Genomic DNA, 22,452 nt, shown 5'->3' on the forward strand with positions numbered 1-22,452 from the left:
AAATGAAGGGAGAAAGAAAAAGCAAGACTGAAGACCAAATAGTAGCATGAAAGATGAAAGCAGGAAGTTACAGGCATATGTGCATTCATCCAGGTTTTACACAATTACATTCGATGCATTTTAATGTAAAAATTCACCAAATATATCCCCACCCCCATTCCCTAAAAATCACATCCTTGATGGGCAGCTGAGTAAGCAAAGGAGCAGGGCTTCACTTGGGCTCGGACTGGAAGCACTTTCTCCAGGCAGTGGGGAACGTGGCAAGTCTGTTCCTGAAGATCCGGGGGCAACATGGCCTAGCTCGGCACCGCTGTGCTTTTGTGCTTAGTCGCTCAGTCATCTCCAACTCTTTGCGACCCCATGGACTGTAGCCCACCAGGCTCCTCTTTCCATGGGGATTCTCCAGACATGAATACTGGAGTGGGTTGCCATTTCCTTCTCCAGGGGATCTTCCCAACCCAGGGATCAAACCCAGGTCTCCTGCACTGCAGGTGGATTCTTTACCATCTGAGCTACCAGGGAAGCCCAAGAATATTAGAGTGGGTAGCCTATCCCTTCTCCAGGGGATCTTCCCAACCCAGAAATCAAACCGGGGTCTCCTGCATTGCAGGCAGATTCTTTACCAGCCGAGCTACAAGGGAAGCCCACTGGCTTTGGAGATGAGCAGACGTGGGGGAAGGTGAGGGTAAAGCTGATCCCACAGACCACTGCACACAACAGGCTAGGGGTTTGCAGTTCAAGAAACAAATAGGACAAAGCTGAAAGTGGATGACTTTTGGGGTAAGAGGAACAGAGTGAACTTGTGAAGTTGCTGAAAGAAAATGATGTCTTTGAACTTCCATAAGAATGTTCAAATTTCCTCCTTAAATTTCATAACAAAGGACCAGGCTTGGTCAACAATGTAATGAATATTTACATTATGAATACCTCTACACTATCAGCTGACCCTTCTGTTAAGGAATATTCATCAAGCACACACGGACCACACCCTGCGCTCAGCACTTGAAATAACTGAACAGAAAGAGCTGTGATACCAGCCTGGGCCCTCCCCCTAAGCTGTCAGTCAAGTTACTGTGTTCTCAGCCCAGCTCTCTGTCTTACCGTCTCAGGCTACCAGAAACGGGTACTCACAGTTCTGTACTAACTGGAAATGCTGGCAAGAAGGAAGGATTTCTATCTCAACATCAATACATCACAGCCCACCCATGGGCATCCTCATGATTGAGACTTTGAGGCAAGAGTGTGTGTGCCAATGGGCAGAGAACTCGGCATGGCCCTTCACAACAGGCCTGGCTGAACACAAGTCTAGTTACTGTTGAAACAGTTAGAGTTTTAGGACCAGAAAAGAATGTCACCTTTTAAACAGCAACACAAAGTGAAAAACAAAACCTGAAAAACAAACTACAACAAAAAAAAACCCTGGATGATAGCAAGTTTGGTACAAGAATATCTAATATTTTTTGGTTGGTACAGATAACACCACGAAGCTTGTGAATGTTAAAAAAAAAAAAAAAAAAAAAATACTCCCGAAGAGTCAAAGGAAAGTCCAGGAAAAGACAACACAAATCCCTTTTTGTTTGAGTGGAGTACTCAGAATAGTTTTTCCTTTTGCCCAGAAAAGGATGCCTGAGATGGAAGCCTGGGCGACTTTCACAGAACACGCCTGATCTTTGTGGAAGGTCGACCTAAAATAGAAGAGAACATTTAATTTTCTTCATGAGGGAAAAAAGCAAAACACTGAATACCATTACTTTAATGAGTTTTCTTATGAAAAGTAACAAGTTGCCATTATTAACGTCACAGCTAAGAGCAAGGCATCACTGCTATCATTTTAGGACTGAAGCGCTTTTTGATTGTCATAAAGTTGATTCATGTCAGGCTAGCCAAATGACTTCAGGTATACTTGACTAAACAAAGCTGGCAGGGAGTTTATTTTGAATCAGTTCAGATGTGAGACCCATCAATTAGAAAGAACACAAAGCTCTGTGTTCTTTCTTTCAAATAATAAGGACACAGTGAAACTTCAGACCTGACTATGTGTGCTATGGCCTTACCTAAGGGAACAGACATCAAAGAGAAGAGGCCATTCAGTCCTTATTTAAACATCATATGCTTAACTCACCTCAGGCCTTCCCTCCAGGTGTCTACACCCCAGGTTCCTTTGAATCTGGTTTTAGATGCTGTTGACGGAGGCTGTCTAGCTTCTGAATATCTTCTGTCAGACCATTTCTAAGATCCTCATTGTTTCTTAGAAATTCTTTCACCACTTCCAGTTGGTTTAAGATCTGTACGAAGAAACCATACAATGCACAGCTTAGCTAATTTTATAGCAGACTTGAAATTCAGATGAAAAACTTACTAGCTCCAAGACTGAGTCCTGTTCCTGTGTCTACCAATAGCTGGTTTGGGGATCACACAAGGGAGTGTTTACTTGTCTCCTTAAAAATTTTTGCTTTTAGGGGTTAATATCCAAAATATATAAAGAACTCATATGATTCAATAGCACAAAAACTACCCAAGTTAAAAATGGACAAAGGACCTGAACAGGCATTTTCCGAAAGAAAACATACAAATGGCCAACAGGTACATGAAAAGGTGCTCAATAGCACTAATCATCAGCGAAATGCAGGTTAAAACGACAATGAGGTATCACCTCACACGTGTTAGAATGGGCATCCTCAAAAAGAGAGAACAGATGCTGGTGAAGGTGTGGAGAAAAGGGATGCATGAGCACTGTTGGTAGAAATGTAAATTGGTTCAGCCACTTTGGAAAACAGTATGGAGGATCTTCAAAAAATTTAAAAAGGAACTACCATATGATTTAGAAATTTGACCTCTGGGAAGGTATTTGAAGAAAATGAAAACATCATGCTGAAGAGATATCTACATCTACATGTTAATAGCAGCATAATTCACAATAGCTAAGACAAGGAAACAATGTGAGTGTCCATAAATTTATGAATGGATAAAGAAGATGTGGTACATATACACAATGGAATATTACTTGGCCATAAAAAGATGGAAATCCTATCATTTGAGACAATATGGATGGACCTGGAGGGCATTATGATAAGTTAAATAAGTCAAGCAGAGAGAGATAAATACTTCATGATCTCACTTATATGTGGAATCTAAAACAAAAACAAAAAAAATCAATTCTTAAGAAAAGAGACCAGATTTGCAGTTACCAGAGGTGGGCATGGGTAAGTGAGTAAATCTTAAGTGTTCTTACCACAAGGTAAAAAACATGTTTTTCCTTTTTTGGGCATCTGTATGAGATGATGTCATATAAATATAGGACGTCCCCTAGAAAAAAATTTTTCAAGATTTTTTTTTTTGGCTGTAAAACTTCCTGAATAGGTATATACCTATATGTGTGTGTGTTATATACATATATACATAAACATATGTACATATGTATACATATACACATATACATAAATATGATATTTATGTACATAAAAAAATAAAATGAAGCCCTTTCATCTTGAATTTTGTATCCATTTATTATAATTAAATATATATACACACATACATACGAGGGCTTCCCTGGTGGCTCAGTGGTAAAGAATCTACCTGTCAATGCAAGAGATGCACATACATACACATATATGTACAGACACACATATACAAATGTATACACAAACACATGTAAGTGTACACACTCACACATATAGAGCTCTTTCATTTTGAATTTTGTACACATGTATGACTATTAAAAATGTCTACATATGTACATTTATTATTATTCAGTATTTATAAAATACATGTGTCTATTCACTAGCAGTAAATGTACTGGTACAAAATTCAAAATGAACACAGGGTACAAGGTAAAAAGTTGGTTCTCTTTCACATCCTGTCCCCAGTCACTCAGCTCCTCTTAGAGGTGACCACAGTGAAGTTTCTTGTATCTCTTCCAGAGATACTCCATGCATTTACATGTGAACACATGTATATATATATGTGCACACATTTTTAAAATTCCAGTTTTACTGCGATATAATGGGCACATACACATTTTACAGAAACACAAATGGCAGCATATTAGACGTTATTCAACTGATTTTTTTTTCTGTATCAGAATATAAAGACTGGCCTCGTTTTTTTTTATGGCTAAACAGTTTTTTAGTTATGGATGTTTCGTATTTTAACATATTATTTCAAGCCTTCTGCTAAGAGAAATGCTGCTGTAGTAACTAACCTGGGACATGTGTCATTTTGCATAAAGTGACAGGTTATTTGTAGGATCTACTTTTAGAAGCAGAATGGAGTTTTAATTAATAGAGTTTTCTGTTTTAATGTTAATAGATTTTGCCAAAACTGTCATCTCTAGAGGTTACAGCAATTTAAACTCCCATCAGTAACATACTTCCTGACATTTAAACGTAATATAATTATGTACTCTCAAAATAGTACCACAGACACGTTTTCACTCAGCTTATCCCAGGATACCCTCAACTGGTCACTGTGCTTATTACAAACAGGAACGTTATTAATCTTTTGGGGTGTGGTGAAATTTTTTTTAAATAAGGGACCCCCAATTCCAAACTAGGTCAAAATGATCAAAAGGTGATGGAGTACCCTACTCCTAGCAGAGTGGTGGTTCTTGAATTTTAGAGATGTACACAATCGATTCTGTTGCCGGACATCTAGAGGACCCAAGCAGGCGCCAGGCTATTGTGGCGTGAGAGAAGGAGGCAGGCAGATGCAGAAGAGTGGCTGCCAGAGATGGGAGGGAGGGGAAGACTGGCAGGGACTTGGGGCCAGGATGAATAGGGAGCAAAGCTGAGGTCTTCCGCTAGGTTACTAAGTAGATGGGGATGTTCCCTTCAGCTGGAGCTGGGTTTTTGTTTTTGTTTTCCAATTTATTTTTATTTTTTGGCCATACATATGTGATCTCAGTTCCCTGACCAGGGAACGAACTCGAGCCCCTACAGTGGAAGCGCAGAGTCTGAACCACTGAACCACCAGGAAGTCCTAGCTGGAACTGTTTATTACATGGCTAGAAACAAGCCTACAGCCCCTGAAAGACTGCTGTTGCTGTTGTTGTTTAGTCGCTAAGTTGTGTCCAACTCTTCGTGACCCTATGGACTGTAGCCCACCAGGCTCCTCCATCCATGGGATTTCTCAGGCAAGAATACTGGAGTGGGTTGCCATTTCCTCCTCCAGCAGATCTTTCTGACCCAGGGATCAAACTCGCCTCTCCTGCTTGGCAGGTTGATTCTTTACCACTGAGCCACCTGGGAAGTCCCGCCTGAAAGATGTGTGCTGTGCTTAGTCGCTCAGTCACGTCTGACTCTTTGGGACCCCATGGACTGCAGCTGACCAGGCTCCTCTGTCCTTGGGAATTCTCCATGGAAGAATACATGCCCTCCTCCAGGGCATCTTCCTGACTCAGGAATCGAATTGGGGCCTCCCACATTGCAGGAGGATTCTTTACCAAGTGAGCCACCAGGGAAGCCCCTTAAATAATAAATTTGGAAGCCATAGAGATGTGCAGTGAAGCTTATATCAGTGGTATTATTCACAGTGGACATTAGTCACGGTGGGTACTGTGCTGTTAGCGCTTATTGCCTGTGCCAGGCCCTCTAGATGCAGCCCAGGGTCCTGCCCATTACTGCATTCCCGTCAGATGCCTGAGACCATGCTGGCCTGGTCTGTGCACTAAGATGGACTGAGGTCCTCCCTCCCCAGAGACCTTCTCATTTGATGTCTTGAGAGCTATGATCCTTTGTGCTGTCACCTCCTGACCCTCTCTGCTCTTGATATGTGCTTCACAGAGATGATTATTTTAGCTTGGGGGGAGGATAGAGACAAAAGGAGTTTTTTTTAAATTATCAAGAATGGGGAAGTCTTGTGCACCTTTATATGTTAAGTGGGAAGAGGAAGTAAAGATGGAAAAACTAAGTATTAATCCAGGTATACCTGTGGCGGATTCATTTCGATATTTGGCAAAACTAATACAATATTGTAAAGTTTAAAAATAAAATAAAATTAAAAAAAAAAAAAAGAAAAGTTATGGAATGCAGTTGGACAGACTTGGGTATTGAAGCCCAGCTCTGACTTTGGGCAAGACTTGACCTCTCAGAGCTTATTTCCATATATGCAAATATAGGATGACCATACATTTGCCAACCAGGATTCTTGCAAGGATTAGATATAATCTACTAAAAGCACATAGCACTACATCTGGTACATTCCTTCCTTCTGACAATCATTGAACAAAAGCATCGTGAGAGTTAAATGGATGACTCAGAAGCTGGAATAAAGACTGCCAAGGAGAATTATCAACAACTTCAGATATGTAGATGATACCACTGTAATGGCAGAAAGCAAAGAGGAAGTAAAGAGTATCTTGATGAGTGTGAAAGAAGAGAGTGAAAAAGCTGGCTTAAAACTCAACATTGAAAAAACTAAGATCATGGATCCAGACCCATCACTTCATGACAAATAGATGGGGAAAAAGTGGAAGCAATGACAGATCGTATTTTCTTGGACTCCAAAATCACTGCAGACAGTGACTGTAGCCATGAAATTAAAAGATGCTTGCTCCTTGGAAGAAAAGCTATGACAAACCCAGACAGTGTTATTAAAAAGTGGAGATACCACTTTGCCAACGAAGATCCATGCAGTCAAAGTTATGGTTTTTCCAGCAGTCATGTACGAAAGTGAGAGGTGGACCATAAAGGCTCAATGCCGAAGAATTGACGATTGTGAATTGTGCTGAAGACTCTTGAGAGTCCCTTGGACTGCAAGGAGATCAAACCAGTCAATCCTAAAGGAAATCAATTCTGAATGTTCATTAGAAGGACTGATGTGGAAGCTGAAACTCCAATACTTTGGCCACCTGATGCGAAGAGCTGACTCATCAGAGAGGACCCTGATGCTGGGAAAGAATGAGGGCAAAAGGAGAAGGGGGCGACAGAGGATGAGACGGTTGGATGGCATCACTGACTCAATGGACATGAATCTGAGCAAACTCCGGGAGATGGTGAAAGACAGGGAAGCCTGGCATGCTACAGTTCATGGGATCGCAAAGAGTCAGACGTGACTGTGTGACTGAACAATTCTGAGCCTACTATGTGCCTGGTAGGCACTATTCTAGGCAAAAGATGGTTAGTAAGTACTCTCAGCACTTAAGCCAAAACCCGTGCACTTGTCTTTGACGCCTTTCCTTCTCTCACACGCCATGTGTACCCCCGCTTCTCATCACCTCTACTCGTCACCCGTCCACCCTGGCCCGAACTACCACCTCCCTGACCAGGTAGCTGTGGCAGCCTCCTAACATCTCTCTAGTTCCATCTTTGGTCCCCAGCCCCGCGTCCTCTACCTGGCGGCCAGTGCTCCTTTTATTGTCCTGCAGCGTTGCTGCCATCTCAGGAGGAAGAGCCTGGGTCCACCCAACGGCTCACAAGGCTTCCCTTCTATCTGCTCCTACCACACTCCCCCTACGCTGCTCACATCACCGTGCCCTCAGCCTGAATGCTCCTCCAGATCTGCCACCTGTCCCCATTCGGCCACTCCTGATCCCCACACTCTGCTCCACACAGTCCTTCTCCTCTTTCTAAATGCCCCATCATTACGTATTACATGGACCGTTTACCATCTGTCTCTCCCAAGGGGACCTTTGTTTTGTTCACTGATGCACACCAAGCTTCTAGAACTGTGCCTTGCACACGTCAGCACTCACTCATGAACTAAATCTGGACTTTAACGAATGGAGTGTCAATTACATCCTTTCCCTGCCTGCCTCGACTGCATTCTGCTGCTGTCCTTGCTCCCCAAGCTTCCCTATGAAAGTGGCTCCCCCACCAGGGTTTAAAAAATCAGTAATGATTTTAAAGAACAAACATGTGGACACAGAGGGGTAAGGGGAGGGTGTGATGAATAGGCGAGTAGGACTGACATATATACACTACTGGGTGTAAACCAGACGGCTAGTGGGAAGCTGAGGTATACAGCACAGGGAGCTCAGCTCGGTGCTCTGTGATGACCCAGAGGGGTGGGAAGGGACAGTGGGGGTGGGAGGGAGGCTCAAGAGGGACAGCATATATATATATATATATACACATAGAGCTCATTCACTTCATTGCACAGCAGAAACTAACACAACACTGCAAAGCAATTATTCTCCAATTTTAAAAAAAGGATGTGCAAGTTCTTTACATGTTTGTTAGCCACTTATGGTGCTCGACGTTCTTTCACTGAACTTTGAGCCCCCGAGATCCTAACGAAGCAGGTGTGTGTGAAGGGCTCTTGGGTGGCACCTGCTGCTCCCACTTGGCTCGGAGGTGAACCACCCTAGCCCTGCAGCTTTAACAAACACCAGAAACATTCACCAAGAGTCCCATGCTCATAATACAACCACTGTATTTCTTGATTCCTTACTGCACGTTTTCTCATATTTTAACATCTCAAATGAGACTGCACTTTACCATTCGTAGCACGAGCTTGCATGCTAAGTTGCTTCAGTCGTGTCCAGCTCTGCAGCCCTATGGACTATAGCCCTCTGGGCTCCTCTGTCCATGGGATTCTCTAGACAAGAATACTGGAGTGGGTTGCCATGTCCTCCTCCAGGGGTCTTCCTGACCCAGGGATCGAATCCGTGTCTCTTAGTCTCCTGCATTGGCAGGTGGGTTCTTTACCCCTAGCGCCACCTGGGAAGCCCACCATGTATCTTACAGTAAATGAACAGCAGTTTTTTTCTTTGAAAGTAACTGAATTAGTGATGTGTCATGCAATTCATAGTGTTTTACAGTCACTGAAATTTGGTTTATCAAATCCTCTGACTCTGGAGACTAACCCGAAAGAACGTGAATAATCATACATAGTGCTATAATTTCAAAAGAAGTCTGTTCCACGCATCGTGGATAGACAACCTGTAGCTTCTGAGATAACGTGTCAATCAAGCCAAACTTACATTCTGATCAATTGAAATATCAAAAGAAATGCCACGGTCTACTGAACAGAAAGCATGAAAAATGAGAATTTATCACCCCTATCTAGAGACTTTGGGACCCAGAGGACAAGTCAATTAACCCCAATTTCCTCTCTGTGAAATGGAGATAATGAGGGGTCAAAATTTCCAATTGCTAGCTCCTTGATGACATGACAGGAGACAGGATAACCACTGCGTGGCATGTGGGCAGGCAGGCTCAGGGTCAGAGTGGGGTGACCCCTGGGCCAGCCCTCATGCCCCAACCCTGAGGCCTCTCACCCAGCAGCACTTGCTCCTCAAGGTTGCTGTAAAGCAGCGAATTGCCAGGGTCCCTTCCCACTCTCAACTGGCAGAGACTCCTGGTTTCAGTGTGTTGCTACTGATGCATTTTGCTCTTTGTTACACAAAACAGGAAAAGAACTGCAGCTCCCTCAAGGAAGAAGACAGAATTTCTGATGACTTGGGGGTCCATGAGCCTGAGCCCCTGGTTTTTGTCTGTTGGCTGACTTTGGGGGTTAGTTCTAATGGCATTTTCAAATAAAGCCAGATGAAACAGACGGATTTAGAAAATAGATTTCACAGTCTTATTCACCATCTTAAATACCTATTGTGTGCCACGGTGGGGGTGCCCCCAAACCAGTGGTATCCAGTCCCTGTGCCAAAGGAGCCCATCAAGCTGAGTGAAACACCTGGGTCAGGGTCGGGCAACTTAACAAAGGCACATGGACCAGCACGGAGCCTGGCCTCAAAAAGGAGTACACGCTTTGTATTAAAACATGCTGTGTTTTATACGACAGCCTGGATGGGAGGGGAGACTGGGGGACAATGCGTGCGTGCTCACTTTAGTCACATCCGACTCTTTGTGACCCCACTGACTGTAGCCCGCCAGGCTCCTCTGTCCATGGGATTCTCCAGGCAAGAATACCGGAATGGGCTGCCATGCCCTTCTCTAGGGGATCTTCCTGACCCAGGGATTGAACTTGCGTCTCTGTCTCCCGCTTTGGCAGGCAGGTTCTTCACCACTAGAGCACTTGGGGGAGAACAGATACATGTATATGCATGGCTGAGTCCCTTTGCTGTTCACCTGAAACTATGATAACATTGTTCACTGGCTGTATTCCAACACAAAATAAGCAAGGTAAAAAAAAGTAAAGTTCAAAATCAGCCTATTAAAAAAATAAATAAACCACGCTGTGTTTAACAAGGTAATCAGCAAAACTACTTTCCTTGGACAAGGTGGAATGGACAGATAAAATGACCTGTCCAAGATCTCCTGGGAATCTGGAATTCTAATCCAGCAGGACATTTCTAAACCTTACAACAATATAATTCTATTATTGTTAATTTTTCTTAATACCTTGCCTGTAACAAAGGAGATTCCTAGCTACTGTACTTGAGACCCTCATTAGCCTGCAGTGTCCAGAGATAGAAGCCTTGTTGATCCTTCAACCTTTGCCACCTCCTGCTGGGTCCAAGAAATCTCACCGGCAACTACAAGCTTTGCCTGGCAGTGCCTCCAGAACTTGGCTCGCTGCCTCCTGCACACCTCTAGCTTATGTCCTTTTTCTCTCATCCTCACAGAACTGCAAGAGCCTCTTGGCTTGTCTTCAACCTCTGACTGCACCAAGACTTCACTTTGCAAAAGCCATTATCTAATCTGTTTCATTTACTCTCTCTTGCTTTAAAATCTCTGTTGGCTGCCAACTGCTTTGGGGGAATAAGGTCCAAACCTCTTAGTGCGGCACAGAAAACCTTTCAAAATGCGGCTTTGACTTGCCAGACCACCCTCACACCTGACCACACCTCCCTCCCACACTGCCTCGTCACTGTCCGGCCCAGGCTAGTCTTTCATGCCTTGGCAAGTGCTGTTTCTTCTGCGAAGAACACTCTTCTGCTCTTGCCAATTTTCCAAACTCTGATTTGATTCTTAGTCCCAGTGATAGACAGGGAGGCCTGGCTGCAGTCCATGGGGCTGCAAACAGTCGGACACGACTGAGCAACTGAACCACCACCACCACCACCACCACCACCACAACCCAGTGAAACAGCATCTCTCAGCAAAGCTGGTTTTGCAACCCCTTCTCCCCACCTTGACCTGCAGAAACTCCCCAGAGCCTGAGGCTCAGGATTCCGTGGTCACCCTTCCTGTGGTTTTCCACTCAGTGGCATCCAAATGTTTGCTGATCAAGTGAAAATATTTAAGGGTAACAGTATTTTATGCCAAAAGAATATTCATGTCTGGAAATTATTTGACTTATCAGAAACATAACCGGTGACAAGTTAAAATGAGCTACTCTTCCCCCCTGGGGCCTTTCTTTGCTTTGTTTACTCACATAGAGGATACAGTACTTTTTTTTTTTTTTTTTTTTACCTCTTCAGGCAACACCTCTTGTTCTTTTACTTGAAGATAGAGCTCTTGAAGTTTTTCCTTTAGTAATTCCATTTCTATCTCGTTTACTTGGCTCTCACTCAGGTAAACTCCTTTGTCACACCCATCTCGCTGATCTTCCTCAGGGATGTAAACAGCCCAGTCAGATGTCAACAGCTGTTGGGTTACCAAACGAATAGATGAACTGAATGGAAAATATATTTTAAAAAAAAAGAGAGAGAGAGAGATATTCCACTGGGTTACATAAACGTGAAAGGGAAAGTCACTCAGTCATGTCCAACTCTTTGCAACCACATGGACTATACAGTCCATGGAATTCTCCAGGCAAGAACACTGGAGTGGGTAGCCGTTCTCTTCTCCAGGGGATCTTCCCAACCCAGGAATCGAACCCAGGTCTCCTGCCTTGCAGGAGGATTCTTTACTATCTGAGCCACCAGGGAAGCCCAAGAATACTGGAGTGGGTAGCCTATCCCTTCTCCAGGGGATTTTCCTGACCTAGGAATAGAATCCGGAGAAGGCAATGGCAACCCACTCCAGTACTCTTGCCTGGAAAATCCCATGGATGGAGGAGCCTGGTAGGCTACAGTCCATAGGGTCGCTAAGAGTCAGACACGACTGAGCGACTTCACTTTCACTCTTCACTTTCATGCACTGGAGAAGGAAATGGCAACGCACTCCAGGGTTCTTGCCTGGAGAATCCCAGGGACGGGGGAGCCTGGTGGGCTGCCATCTATGGGGTCGCACAGAGTCGGACACGATTGTAGCGACTTAGCAGCAACAGCAGCAGGAATCGAATAAGGGTCTCCTGCATTGCAGGTGAATGCTTTACCAGCTGACCTACCAGGGAAGAATTTATAATTAAACATTGTTCACTGGATCCATTCTAATACCATCCTGTGACCACAGAAAAGCTGCTCAGATGAATCACAATTCTGACTTCATGTCAACATGCTTACATTCTAAACATGCTTACATTCTAAATTTTTGTTTAAATCTAATAAGCTTTAAATTCTAAATAAGTGACTGTGAACTGTACTATATGATGATCTTTTACTTTTATCTAGCTTATTTCACTTTTTCTATTTCATATTCAGTACTCCATTTGATTTAGTTTATATTTTCCAATTTCTCCATGTCTTTGTTTTTTGATATTCCTTCTGAAACATTGGTATACATGTATATATAAATAATATGTATAATATATACATTTTAAGAAAACTTATGAATAAGAAAACTTATGAATTTTAGTTTTATGAAAACTAAAAACTTTATGACATTTTGATTCCACTTGTTTGACTTAGTATGAATAGAATGCTAGATTTCTAATTTAAAAAATAGATATGCAACAAGTAACAAAGGTTTACTGTATAGTACAGTGAACCACAGTCAATATCTTGTAATAACCTATAATGGAAAATAATTTCAAAAATAATATACATGTGTATGTATAACTGAATCATCTTGCTGTGCACCTGAAACATTTTACGTCAACTATACTTCAATAAAATATATATATTAAGAAAAATAAATAAATAAGTGGCTGCGGATCCTTTTACCTCCCCTTAGTTCTTTAGGCCAGAACTGCTAAATGTAATTTTTACCTGTTCTATTTGGGAGTATACCGCCACAATCTCTGGGATATTTTTGAATTCATTTAGAAAATTTTGGATCTTCATCTGAAAATCTCGTAGCCATACAGAAGATACTTTCATCTCTGAAGAGTGCATGATCTCGTTACGACACTTAATCACCTACAGAAAGACAAAAAAAAAAAAAAAAAGAGAGAGAGAGAGAAACCTTCAAAACCCAACAGTGGGGTACACTGAGATTCTGGAGCTCCAGAGAAAAATCACAGAAAGGCCTTGTTCATTCTAAAATCCACAAGTGTGTGGCCTGCAGGTGTTGCCAAGGCTTATTCAACCCCTGTCATCTGAAGACTAAATTAATCAAGGTAAGAAATATAAACAAGTGTACAACTGTCCTGAGTCCTTGAACTCTTGGGTGAATCTCTCTTACACAATCCTCCAAATGCCCTAACTTAAAAACACCTGCCAGGGTTTCCGTAGTGGTTCTGTGGTTCAGAATCAGCCTTGCAATGCAGGGGACACTGGTTCCATCCCTGGTCTGGGAAGATCCTACATGCCTCCATGGTGATGGGCATGGGCAGCTGAGCCCATGCCCTTCAACTCCGGACCCTGCATTCTGAATCCCGTGACTGCAACAACTGAGCCCATGCACCACAACTACTGAAGCCCTAGAGCCCACGCGCCACGAGAGGCCACCACAGTGAGAAGCCCACACACTGTGACTAGAGAGCCCCCGCTTGCTGCAACTAGAGAAAAGCCCACACAGCAACGAAAACCCAGCAGAGCCAAAAATAAATACATAGTTTTTAAAAAACCTGCCAAAGAGCAAGAGTATTGGCTACTGGCTTTGAGAATACCCAAAGGCTGAAGCAGACAATGCAAAAACCTTTTTAATATGAATATATAACTCCTACCCAGTCTTCCACATTCTTGATGAAAAGCTATCAAAGGGGTCAGTTTTTTATTGTGATAGTTTTTGTCTTTTCTGATGGTAAAGGACTCTCAGTCCCTTTGGCTGCTGGCATGCTAGCAAAATATACATGCATTTCTGCACATATTATAAATAATCTGTGTGCGCCATATATACTTTTTAATGATCCTCAGAGTAACAAATGCACCAGAGCTGTCCTCTGGTGACACAGAGACAGCTGAAATCTCCCAGAGGATGTCTGACAAGCACAGTGATCTGTTCTGACACTGTTTATCCACTAATGTTTATGTTTTCTTTAGGTCAAGGTAACTTGGTCTTGCAACTGTTTATACTTCCCTGGTGGCTCAGATGGTAAAAAACCTGCCTGAAATTTGGGAGACCCAGGTTCAATCCCTGGGTCAGGAAGATCCCCTGGAAAAGGTAATGGCTACCCACTCCAGTACTGCCTGGGAAATTCTATGGACAGAGGAGCCTGGAGGGCTATAGTCCATAGGGTCGCAAAGAGTCAGACACGACTGACTAACACTTTCACTTTCAACTTGGTCTTTCAACTGTTAGCCAATGAGATTGAGAAGGGCAGGACTCAAATACTGGCATCCAATGGAGAGAATGATGCATTGCTCTGTATTTGTTTTTTTAATATGGGAAATTACTTTGCCTCAGTTTATGACAGAACAGGTAGGAGAAATTTGAGGTTTGCCAGTTTAGCGACACACAGTACAATGGCAAGTTGTTTAACAACTTGGGAAAGTTCAATCAGGGAGAGTGGAAGGGTCAGCTGCTTTCACACGGGGGTTCCGGACATCACAGCAGGTACATGTGACGAGAGCGCCGCTCACCTCTCAGCAACGCCAACGGTGGACCTAAGTCCAACGCTACTCTGTGCACCACTGTCTGGGGAGAAGACTGTGAGCTCCACCCACGTGGCTACTTTAGCAACACAGGGTGTGGTTCCTGCTTGGCAGCATCTGCTTGGCAATCTGAGGGTTCTTACCTCTGTGACTTTTCTTCGATCAACCACAAAGTGATCACAGGAGTTGATGAGATTCAGAAGAGCAACTGCGTCACATTCCTCGGGTCCCGTTTTGTCTGCCAGTCCTCGGGGCATGAAGGCCTGCAGCAGGGGAGGCCCAAGAGGCTCATGAGTCTCCTCCAAGCCAAAGAGACATCTATCTACACGGGGCTAGTGGAACAAAAAAACGTTATCTGCCTGTTCCCCCAGGGACGACTGAAACTCTCTTGCTGAAGTTAAATTAGAGCCTCATGAGTCCACAATGCAAGTCGGGAAACAGTGCAGCAGCCAAGCCTCAGCCCAGGGCAGTAACTGAAGAGCTGCTTTATCTGTCCCCCTGCTAGTAGAGGCACTTCCACACCTGACCTAACTGTCCTTTCTTAATGGCATATAAACAGGAGGCAGGCGTAGGAAGCAGGCTTCCCCGGTGGCTCAGTGGTAAAAGAATCTGCCTGCAAGGCAGGACACTGGGGTTCGATCCCTGGGTTGGGAAGATTCCCCTGGAGAAGAGAATGGCTACCCACTCCAGTGCTCTTGCCTGGAGAATTCCCATAGACAGAAGAGCCTGGCAGGCTACATTCCACAGCAGGATGCAAAGAATCAGACAGGACTGAGCATGCATAGAAAGAAAGGGGTAGAAAACACCCTTTTTTCCCCCCTTAAGTTTCAGTGGCTGAGTTGTTAAGATAAAACTAATAGTTGCTCCAAAGTGAAAGTTCAGTATGGTGGTAGAATGTGAAGAGTCTGGGCTTTGGAATGTGACAGAGCTGGGCTGCAAAACACTCTTCTGTCACCTGTCAACTGCGTGACCTTGGGCTAGTTATCTATCCTCGGATCCCTCATCAGTAAACGGGGGATAACTGTCCTCATCTACCTTGAAGGATGTTTCGAGAATTAAATAAGTCAATGCGGGTAAAGCACTTGCATGGTGCCTGGCACATGAGGATGCTGCTGCTGCTAAGTCGCTTCAGTCATGTCTGACTCTGTGCGACCCCATAGACGGCAGCCCACCAGGCTCCCCCGTCCCTGGGATTCTCCAGGCAAGAACACTGGAGTGGGTTGCCATTTCCTTCTCCAATGCATGAAAGTGAAAAGTGAAAGTGAAGTTGCTCAGTCGTATCTGATTCTTCACGACCCCATGGACTGCAGCCTTCCAGGCTCCTCCGCCCATGGGATCTTCCAGGCAAGAGTACTGGAGTGGGGTGCCATTGCCTTCTCCGGGCACATGAGAAAACACAGGCCACAAATGTTGGCAATTATGATGCTGATGGTGCAAGGTAAGCAGAACCTACATAGGCATTACAGATGGAGTCCCAGGGTGTGAGATACTAGATACAACAGAACGGCCTCATTCTAGCATGATCTTGCCTTTGGTAGGATTTTATGGTGTGGACCCCCAAACTGGTGTTTTAACAAGGCTTGGGTTTACTTCTTTCCTGAAATATTTCCAAATTTACGTCTGAATGCACCAACTTTAACCAAGCCACAAAAGAGTACATTCCTGCTAAGGGACTAAAAGAGATGACATATGAAAAATGACTCGCAAAAAGAACTCTAAATAAAGAGACCTGCTGCCTTGACTACAAAGACGTTTCTGTAAGCAGGCAACCAGCCACTTCCTATAGTGCTGCTCATAGTGCTATTTTGAAAAAGGCAAGCGGCAGGGGCCAACGCCCAGCAAGGAGAATCGGGGCTCTGTTCCTGATAGTGGTTGAATGACACACCCTGGCCTCACAGGACTGAGAATTTGTATACTGTACACTACATCAAAGTGTCAGTTGCTCAGTTGTGTCCGACTCTGCGACCCCCTGGACTGTAAGGGACTATAGCCCTCTAGGCTCCTCTGTCCATGGAATTCTCCAGGGTATCTTTCCGACCCAGGGATCGAACCCATGTCTCCCACATCTCCTGCACTGCAGGCGGATTCTTTACCATCTTAGCCACCAGGGAAGCCCTCGTCACTGTCTCTATCTTAACAGACACTGCCATGTCCCAACCCACTGAAAGAAGTTGATTATGGATGCTGCAAATGTTAACCAAAAACTTAACTAACGTATCACAGGCCAATTCATTTGAAGAAATGATGAAATGGAGAGGAAACGAAGAAAAGAAACATGGCTGAGAGGGCCATCCAAAGTGAGAGGGGCCTTAGTTGACTCAAGACCAGGCAGTTTCTCTTGCCCCTTACAAGGTATGTCCAGTCTGGCATTTTCTCACCAAAACAAACCTCCACGTGAAGGTTTCTCCACATGAAGGTTTTATTCTAGTACTTTTTCGCTTCTTCAGAACCAGAAGCCAATGAGGAAGCTCCACTGCCTCCCTGCCGCTGACATCTGTTTCTTAAAATGGCATCGACCACTGCTGCCTTCCAAATGTGACAGGCACAGGGTGAGAAACACACTTGATTGCCTCTCACTACCCACTCCTGAAGGGCTTCCCAGGTGGCACACTGCTCTAAAGAACCTGCCTGCCAATGCAGGAGACATAAGAGACCCAGGTTCGATCCCTGGGTTGGGAAGATCCCCCAGAGGAGGGCATGGCAACCCACTCCAATATTCTTGCCTGGAGAATCCCATGGACAGAGGAGCCTGGTGGGCTACAGTCCACCGGATCGCAAAGAGTCAGACATGATTTAGCATGCATGCATGGACCCCCTTCTGTCTCTTCACTGAGTAGTAGGAGAAGAGGCTGGAGAAATAAACAGGGGCTAGAACATGCTGGGCCTTACTGGCCTCAACATGGAGTCTGGAGTTTATTCTAAGGACATCAGGAAGCCATCCAAGGATTTTGGGCAAGCGAAGAAAAGTGATCTAATTCCCACAGGAAGACTGCACATCCTCCATCAAGGGTGAACAGAGCAGCAGAGGCAGCCAGGTGGGAGGCTGGCAGGAGAAGGGGTCGAGAGCCGTGACCTAGAGAGGGTGAGGAGGATTCCAAAAATAATCTGCAAGTACAAATAAGAGGGGGAGAGAAGGGAAGAGATGAAGCAAGAATGATTGTAGGTGGTTGGTGGTGGGGCATGGGGACAGGCTGGGAGGGGGAGGTGAAGAGTCCAGCTTGAGAAGACAAAGTGCCCAGGAATTGAGGAAGTGAAAGAGTCACGTAGCAGAGATGGGCCTCTGGAGTACAGAAGAGAGCAGAGAGCTGTTCTGTTGGCAGAAATATATTTAATATCTCATTCCACAGGCCTGAGCAATATCCACCCGGGGAGGAGAAGCGGGGGACAGAAGAGGCCCAAGGAAGGCTAACCGACATTCAGAAGGAGCCTGAGGAGGAGGAGTTGGGGGGACAGGAGGATACTCGGAGAGGAAGATGTCTCACGGCCGGGACTGTTTCAAGAAGAGGAGTGGCCGACAGTGTGGTAGTGCTGAATATCTGAGAGGCAGGAAGGAGGAGGCTGGAGAGCTGAAGGTCACGTGTGCCCCTGACAAGATAGATGCAGTGGAGGGGCAGGGGTGGCAGAAGCCAGGGGGTAGTGGGTTGAAGAGTCAATGGGACTGGAGGAAAAGAGAATTAGGCATAACGCACTTTTTGAGAGGTTCTACTGGGAATACATATGGGAGGCAGTTAGAGAAATGGGGAGACAGCAGAAGGGAATGGATAAGGGGAGCTTTCATTTCTTTCTACAGTTTATTTTCCAAGTGTTTATTCAATTTTTTTTTTTAAAAAACAGCTTTACTAAGATGTAATTCATATACCATATAATTCACCCATTTAAAAGTATACAGCTCTTTGCAATGACACGGATGGACTGTGAGGGCATTATGCTAAGTGGAATGTCACAGAAAGACAAATACCACATGATCTCACTTATACCTGGAACCTACAATAAACCCCCAAACCCGAGCTCATAGGTGCAGAGAAGGGACTGGTGGTTGCCAGAGGTGGGGGAGGGTGGAAGAAGGGGGCAAAATGGGTGGAGCAAAAGTTACCAACTTCCGGTCTTAAAATAAGGAAGTCCTGGGGATGTAGTATTTCAAAGTTGCTAAGAGAGTAGGTCTTAAAAGTTTGCATCAGAAGGAAAAAAAGACTGTAACCACACATGGTAATGGATGTTAACTAGACTTATCATGATAACCATTTTACAAAGCATATATCAAATCATTATGTTGTATGCTTGAAACTAACTACACCTCATTAAAAAAAAAAATGAAGCATTTACAGTTCTCTGGTTTTTAGTATATTCAAAGTTGTGCAACCATTGCCACAGTTGATTTTAGGACATTTTCATCACCCCCCAAAAGAAACCCCCTAGCCATCAACTATTGCCCCCTCTTCTCCTCCAGGCCCTGGCAACACTAGGCTACTGTCTGCCTCTATAGATTTGCCTGTTCTGGACATTGCATATAAATGGAATCATACACTATATGACTGGCTTCTTCCACTTAGCATGTTTTCAAGGTTCAAGAAAAGATATAGCATGTATCAGTACTTCACCCTCTGCCCCCATTAGTATCTTTATGTTACAAATACTTAATTTCTTTTTATGGCTAAATAATATTCCATTGTCCGGACAGACCACATTTCGCTTACCCATTCATCAGTTGATGGACATTTGTGTTGTTTCAACCTCTTGGCTAGTGTGTATAGTACTACTTCTGTGAATATCTGTGCACAGGTTTTTGGGCAGCTGTGTGTTTCAATTTCACTGGGTATGTACCTAGGAATGGCACTGCTAAGTCATATAGTAACTCTATATTTAATCTCTTTTCTTTTAAAAAACTGAATAAACCAAGGCAATACTAAGACTATTTGGACAGTGATGAGAGTAAGCTGGCAGGTCAGAAGAGTAGATAACTGGAGACTCAAAGTCGTTGGGCAGGTGGGAGGGGATAAGGTCCAACACTCAAGTGGAGGGACAGGGCGGTAAGAGGAGAGATGCCCTTCCTCCTTTGTAGCAGAAGGAAGATGGTGCACGTGGAGATAGGTTGGTAAGTCTGGTAGAAAGACGAGGAAGCACATATCTGGGGCTATCCATAAACTCCAGGAAGCGAGAGCAAGATTAGAAGCTGGGATAGAGGGTGGAGGGAAGGGCAGTAACAGCTGTCTCTGGGCAACAGGAGCCTACGGAGAGACAGAGCCAGATGGCAGGGGCTTGTGGGGAGCTGGTGATTAAGAACTGAAAGTGAAACTGATCAGCTCCCTTGGAGCTGAAGTAGAGGATGCTGTCAGGAAGGCTGGAGTTGGGGCCTGGCCAATGCAGAGAAAGGAGAATAAAGGCCGAGAAAACTGCAAAGGACTAAACAGAATTATGGACCATGGAATCTGGGCTAGCCGAGGAGACAAAGGACGTGGGGAGGGCCAAGGCTGATGGGGACTGGGAAAGCAGGGGAAACCTCAGAGCTGTGAACATTGTATAGGGACAAGGGGCTAAGCTTGGGGTGGGAGATATTAACAAGTGTGCCAAGAGTAAGAAGGCTGCTTGGCAGCACAGCTCTCTGTGCTGACACAGCCCCAGATGTGAGCCTGCAAGTGGGAGGCTGAGGTGGATGAAATCAGAGGATGCTCAAGCGGGGAGTCTAGAAACTGAGAAGATGGGGTTGGAAAGGTCTGCGGGTGACAGCAATGGAGGGGAAAGAGTGGCAGAAACAGGTGGCAAGGGCTTCAAGTGGATTCTGAGGGCATGAAAGCAGCAGCTGAGGGACCTTCACTCTACACCAGTAAAGGGTAGAGTTTTAAGTCTTCTCTAGGTAAAAGAAGCTGGCAATTCTATGGCAGCAACAAAAAAAAAAAAAAGAGAGAGAGAGAGAGGAAGAGGGTGTAATGATTGCTCCGTGATAGCCAAAAGTCTGCGAGTCACTGATATAGTCCAATTTCCTCATTTTTGAGGTTAGGGAACAGAGGCTGGCCCAGGGCTGCACTTCTGATTCCGGCTTCCCAGGCACCTCCAAAGGTGAATGCAGGTTCGGAGGTGACTTCGACAGGCCCCTCCCACCCCCTACTGGGCTTCTGGCAAATACCAAAAAGTCAAAAAAATTCCTCCATCTGCCCAGCTAGTGAGTCACAGCGCCAAGACCTAAAAACAGGCCTAATAACCCCCCCCCTTCTATCTTGCTGCCTACCCCAACCCGCCTCCCCAAAGTTTTATGCCTTAGCTGCGCACTCACGGTCCTTTCTATCTTTGCCCCAATTTTCTTTTATTCTGCCATCTTCATGGCACCCTACAGACAAAACGAGCAATTCAGGAAGCCTATTCTCATAAACGCCTTGCCTGCTCTTTCCTCTGTGCCGGTGCTCAGGATGCTCGCTCCACACCTTGCCCCAGCTACACCTGTTGAAATCTACTTTACCAAGCTGCGCTGGGTCCGATATAAACAGCCCTGAACCACCTAGACACTAGACCAAAAGCCCAATCTCTCTCTCTGCATCCGCTTGTGAGGCTACAGCTTCCATAGAGACCGGACAGAAGCCCCGGGCTCCAGGTAACGCCTACCTGGTAGGCCAACTCCTCCTACCCTCCCGACCGCAGATGCTTACCTTGGCCACCTCCCAGGCGTCGACCGGCCAGAAGGCCGGCCGGCAGTTTCCCCAGTGGACGTCTCCATTTCTGTTGGTGTGATGTTTCAAAATCTCCCGTTTCCACTCTGCGCACACCTGACACTGAGGCTGAAACTACAGGAGGCGGCGGTGAGGAGGGGCCCGGGAGGGAGGGGCGGCATCTGGGCTTCGGAGCCTCGGGTAACGCGGTCGGTTCGGCTCCGGGGAGGGCACGAGACACTGCGCCCAGGGAAGGGGACGGGGTGAGGGGCGACGGTCAAGACCACGGGCCAGGTGCTCACCTGGCGGGCGCGAGGGCTGCACCGCGAGCCGCTGCTGCAGGCGGCGCGGGGGCCCAGGCCGGGGGCGGCGGCGAGCAGCCTGCTGTGGAAGGCGAGCATCTCGCGGCCGACGAAGCCCTGCAAACAGCCGCGCAGCAGCAAAAGACAGTGGCCCGCTTTCACCCAGTTCTTATACTCGGCGCAGTTGAGGCGCACGGCCAGCTCAGAGAGCACCATGTCCAGACCTGGCCAGCGCGGCTACCGGGTGAGGGGCGGGGCGGACTGCCGTGCGCAGGCGCAGAAGCCTGGGAGCGCCGGAGGCAAGAGGAGCCTTGGGCGTGGCCCCGCCCCCTTCCCGTGACTGGGTGTCCTAGTTTCCGGGGCAAGTCGGCCTCACCCCAGTCTTATACGACAGCAGACACGTTAAGTTCTTTGTCTGGTGCTTGCCCAGAAAGCCTCTACCTAAAACTGTCTCCCTCTTCTCTGTTCCCCCAAACTGAAACCTCACCAGGCCCGACTTTAGCTCCCTCGAGCCTGTGCTCCAGTTCTCTTACTGTAAAGCTGTAGACGGTGCTCGGGCTTCCCTGGTGGCTCAGACCGTAAAGCGTCTGCCTGCAATGTGGGAGACATGGGTTCGATCCCTGGGTCGGGAAGATCCCCTGGAGAAGGAAATGGCAACCCACTCCAGTACTCTTGCCTGAAAAATCCCATGGACTGAGGAGCCTGGTAGGCTACAGTCCATGGGGTTGCAAAAAGTCGGGCTCGACTGAGACTTCACTTTCACGATGGTGCTCAAGGCCCAGTTCTTGGATTACATATGTTCCTTGTGTTATATAGT

General features: G+C 45.7%; 1 protein-coding gene across 1 annotated transcript; it reads right to left on the reverse strand.

Annotated features, from left to right (window-relative positions):
• Positions 1-1,434: 1,434 nt before the first annotated feature.
• On the reverse strand, positions 1,435-22,121 carry CXHXorf38 (chromosome X CXorf38 homolog). The gene is made up of 7 exons (XM_027534178.1): positions 21,636-22,121; positions 21,334-21,468; positions 14,839-14,958; positions 12,929-13,078; positions 11,310-11,483; positions 2,123-2,285; positions 1,435-1,685 (listed from the first exon to the last, which is right to left on the reverse strand). The coding sequence occupies exons 1-6, from the start codon at positions 21,849-21,851 to the stop codon at positions 2,145-2,147; spliced, it is 936 nt and encodes a 311-aa protein (XP_027389979.1). The 5' UTR covers positions 21,852-22,121; the 3' UTR covers positions 1,435-1,685; positions 2,123-2,144.
• Between the last annotated feature and the right edge of the window lie 331 nt (positions 22,122-22,452).

Source organism: Bos indicus x Bos taurus, chromosome X, assembly GCF_003369695.1.
Source record: "Bos indicus x Bos taurus breed Angus x Brahman F1 hybrid chromosome X, Bos_hybrid_MaternalHap_v2.0, whole genome shotgun sequence".
In the NCBI taxonomy this organism is placed as follows: Eukaryota; Metazoa; Chordata; class Mammalia; order Artiodactyla; family Bovidae; genus Bos; species Bos indicus x Bos taurus.

What these genes read in the sequence shown, in the direction of transcription:
- CXHXorf38 (XM_027534178.1), bottom strand. Translation starts at nt 21,851, where the DNA reads ATGGTGCTCTCTGAGCTGGCCGTGCGCCTCAACTGCGCCGAGTATAAG. An exon ending in GCAGCCCTCGCGCCCGCCAG is followed by an intron (nt 21,469 to 21,635) that starts GTGAGCACCTGG and finishes CGCCTCCTGTAG; the next exon opens with TTTCAGCCTCAGTGTCAGGT. An exon ending in TATACTCCCAAATAGAACAG is followed by an intron (nt 11,484 to 12,928) that starts GTAAAAATTACA and finishes GTAACCCAACAG; the next exon opens with CTGTTGACATCTGACTGGGC.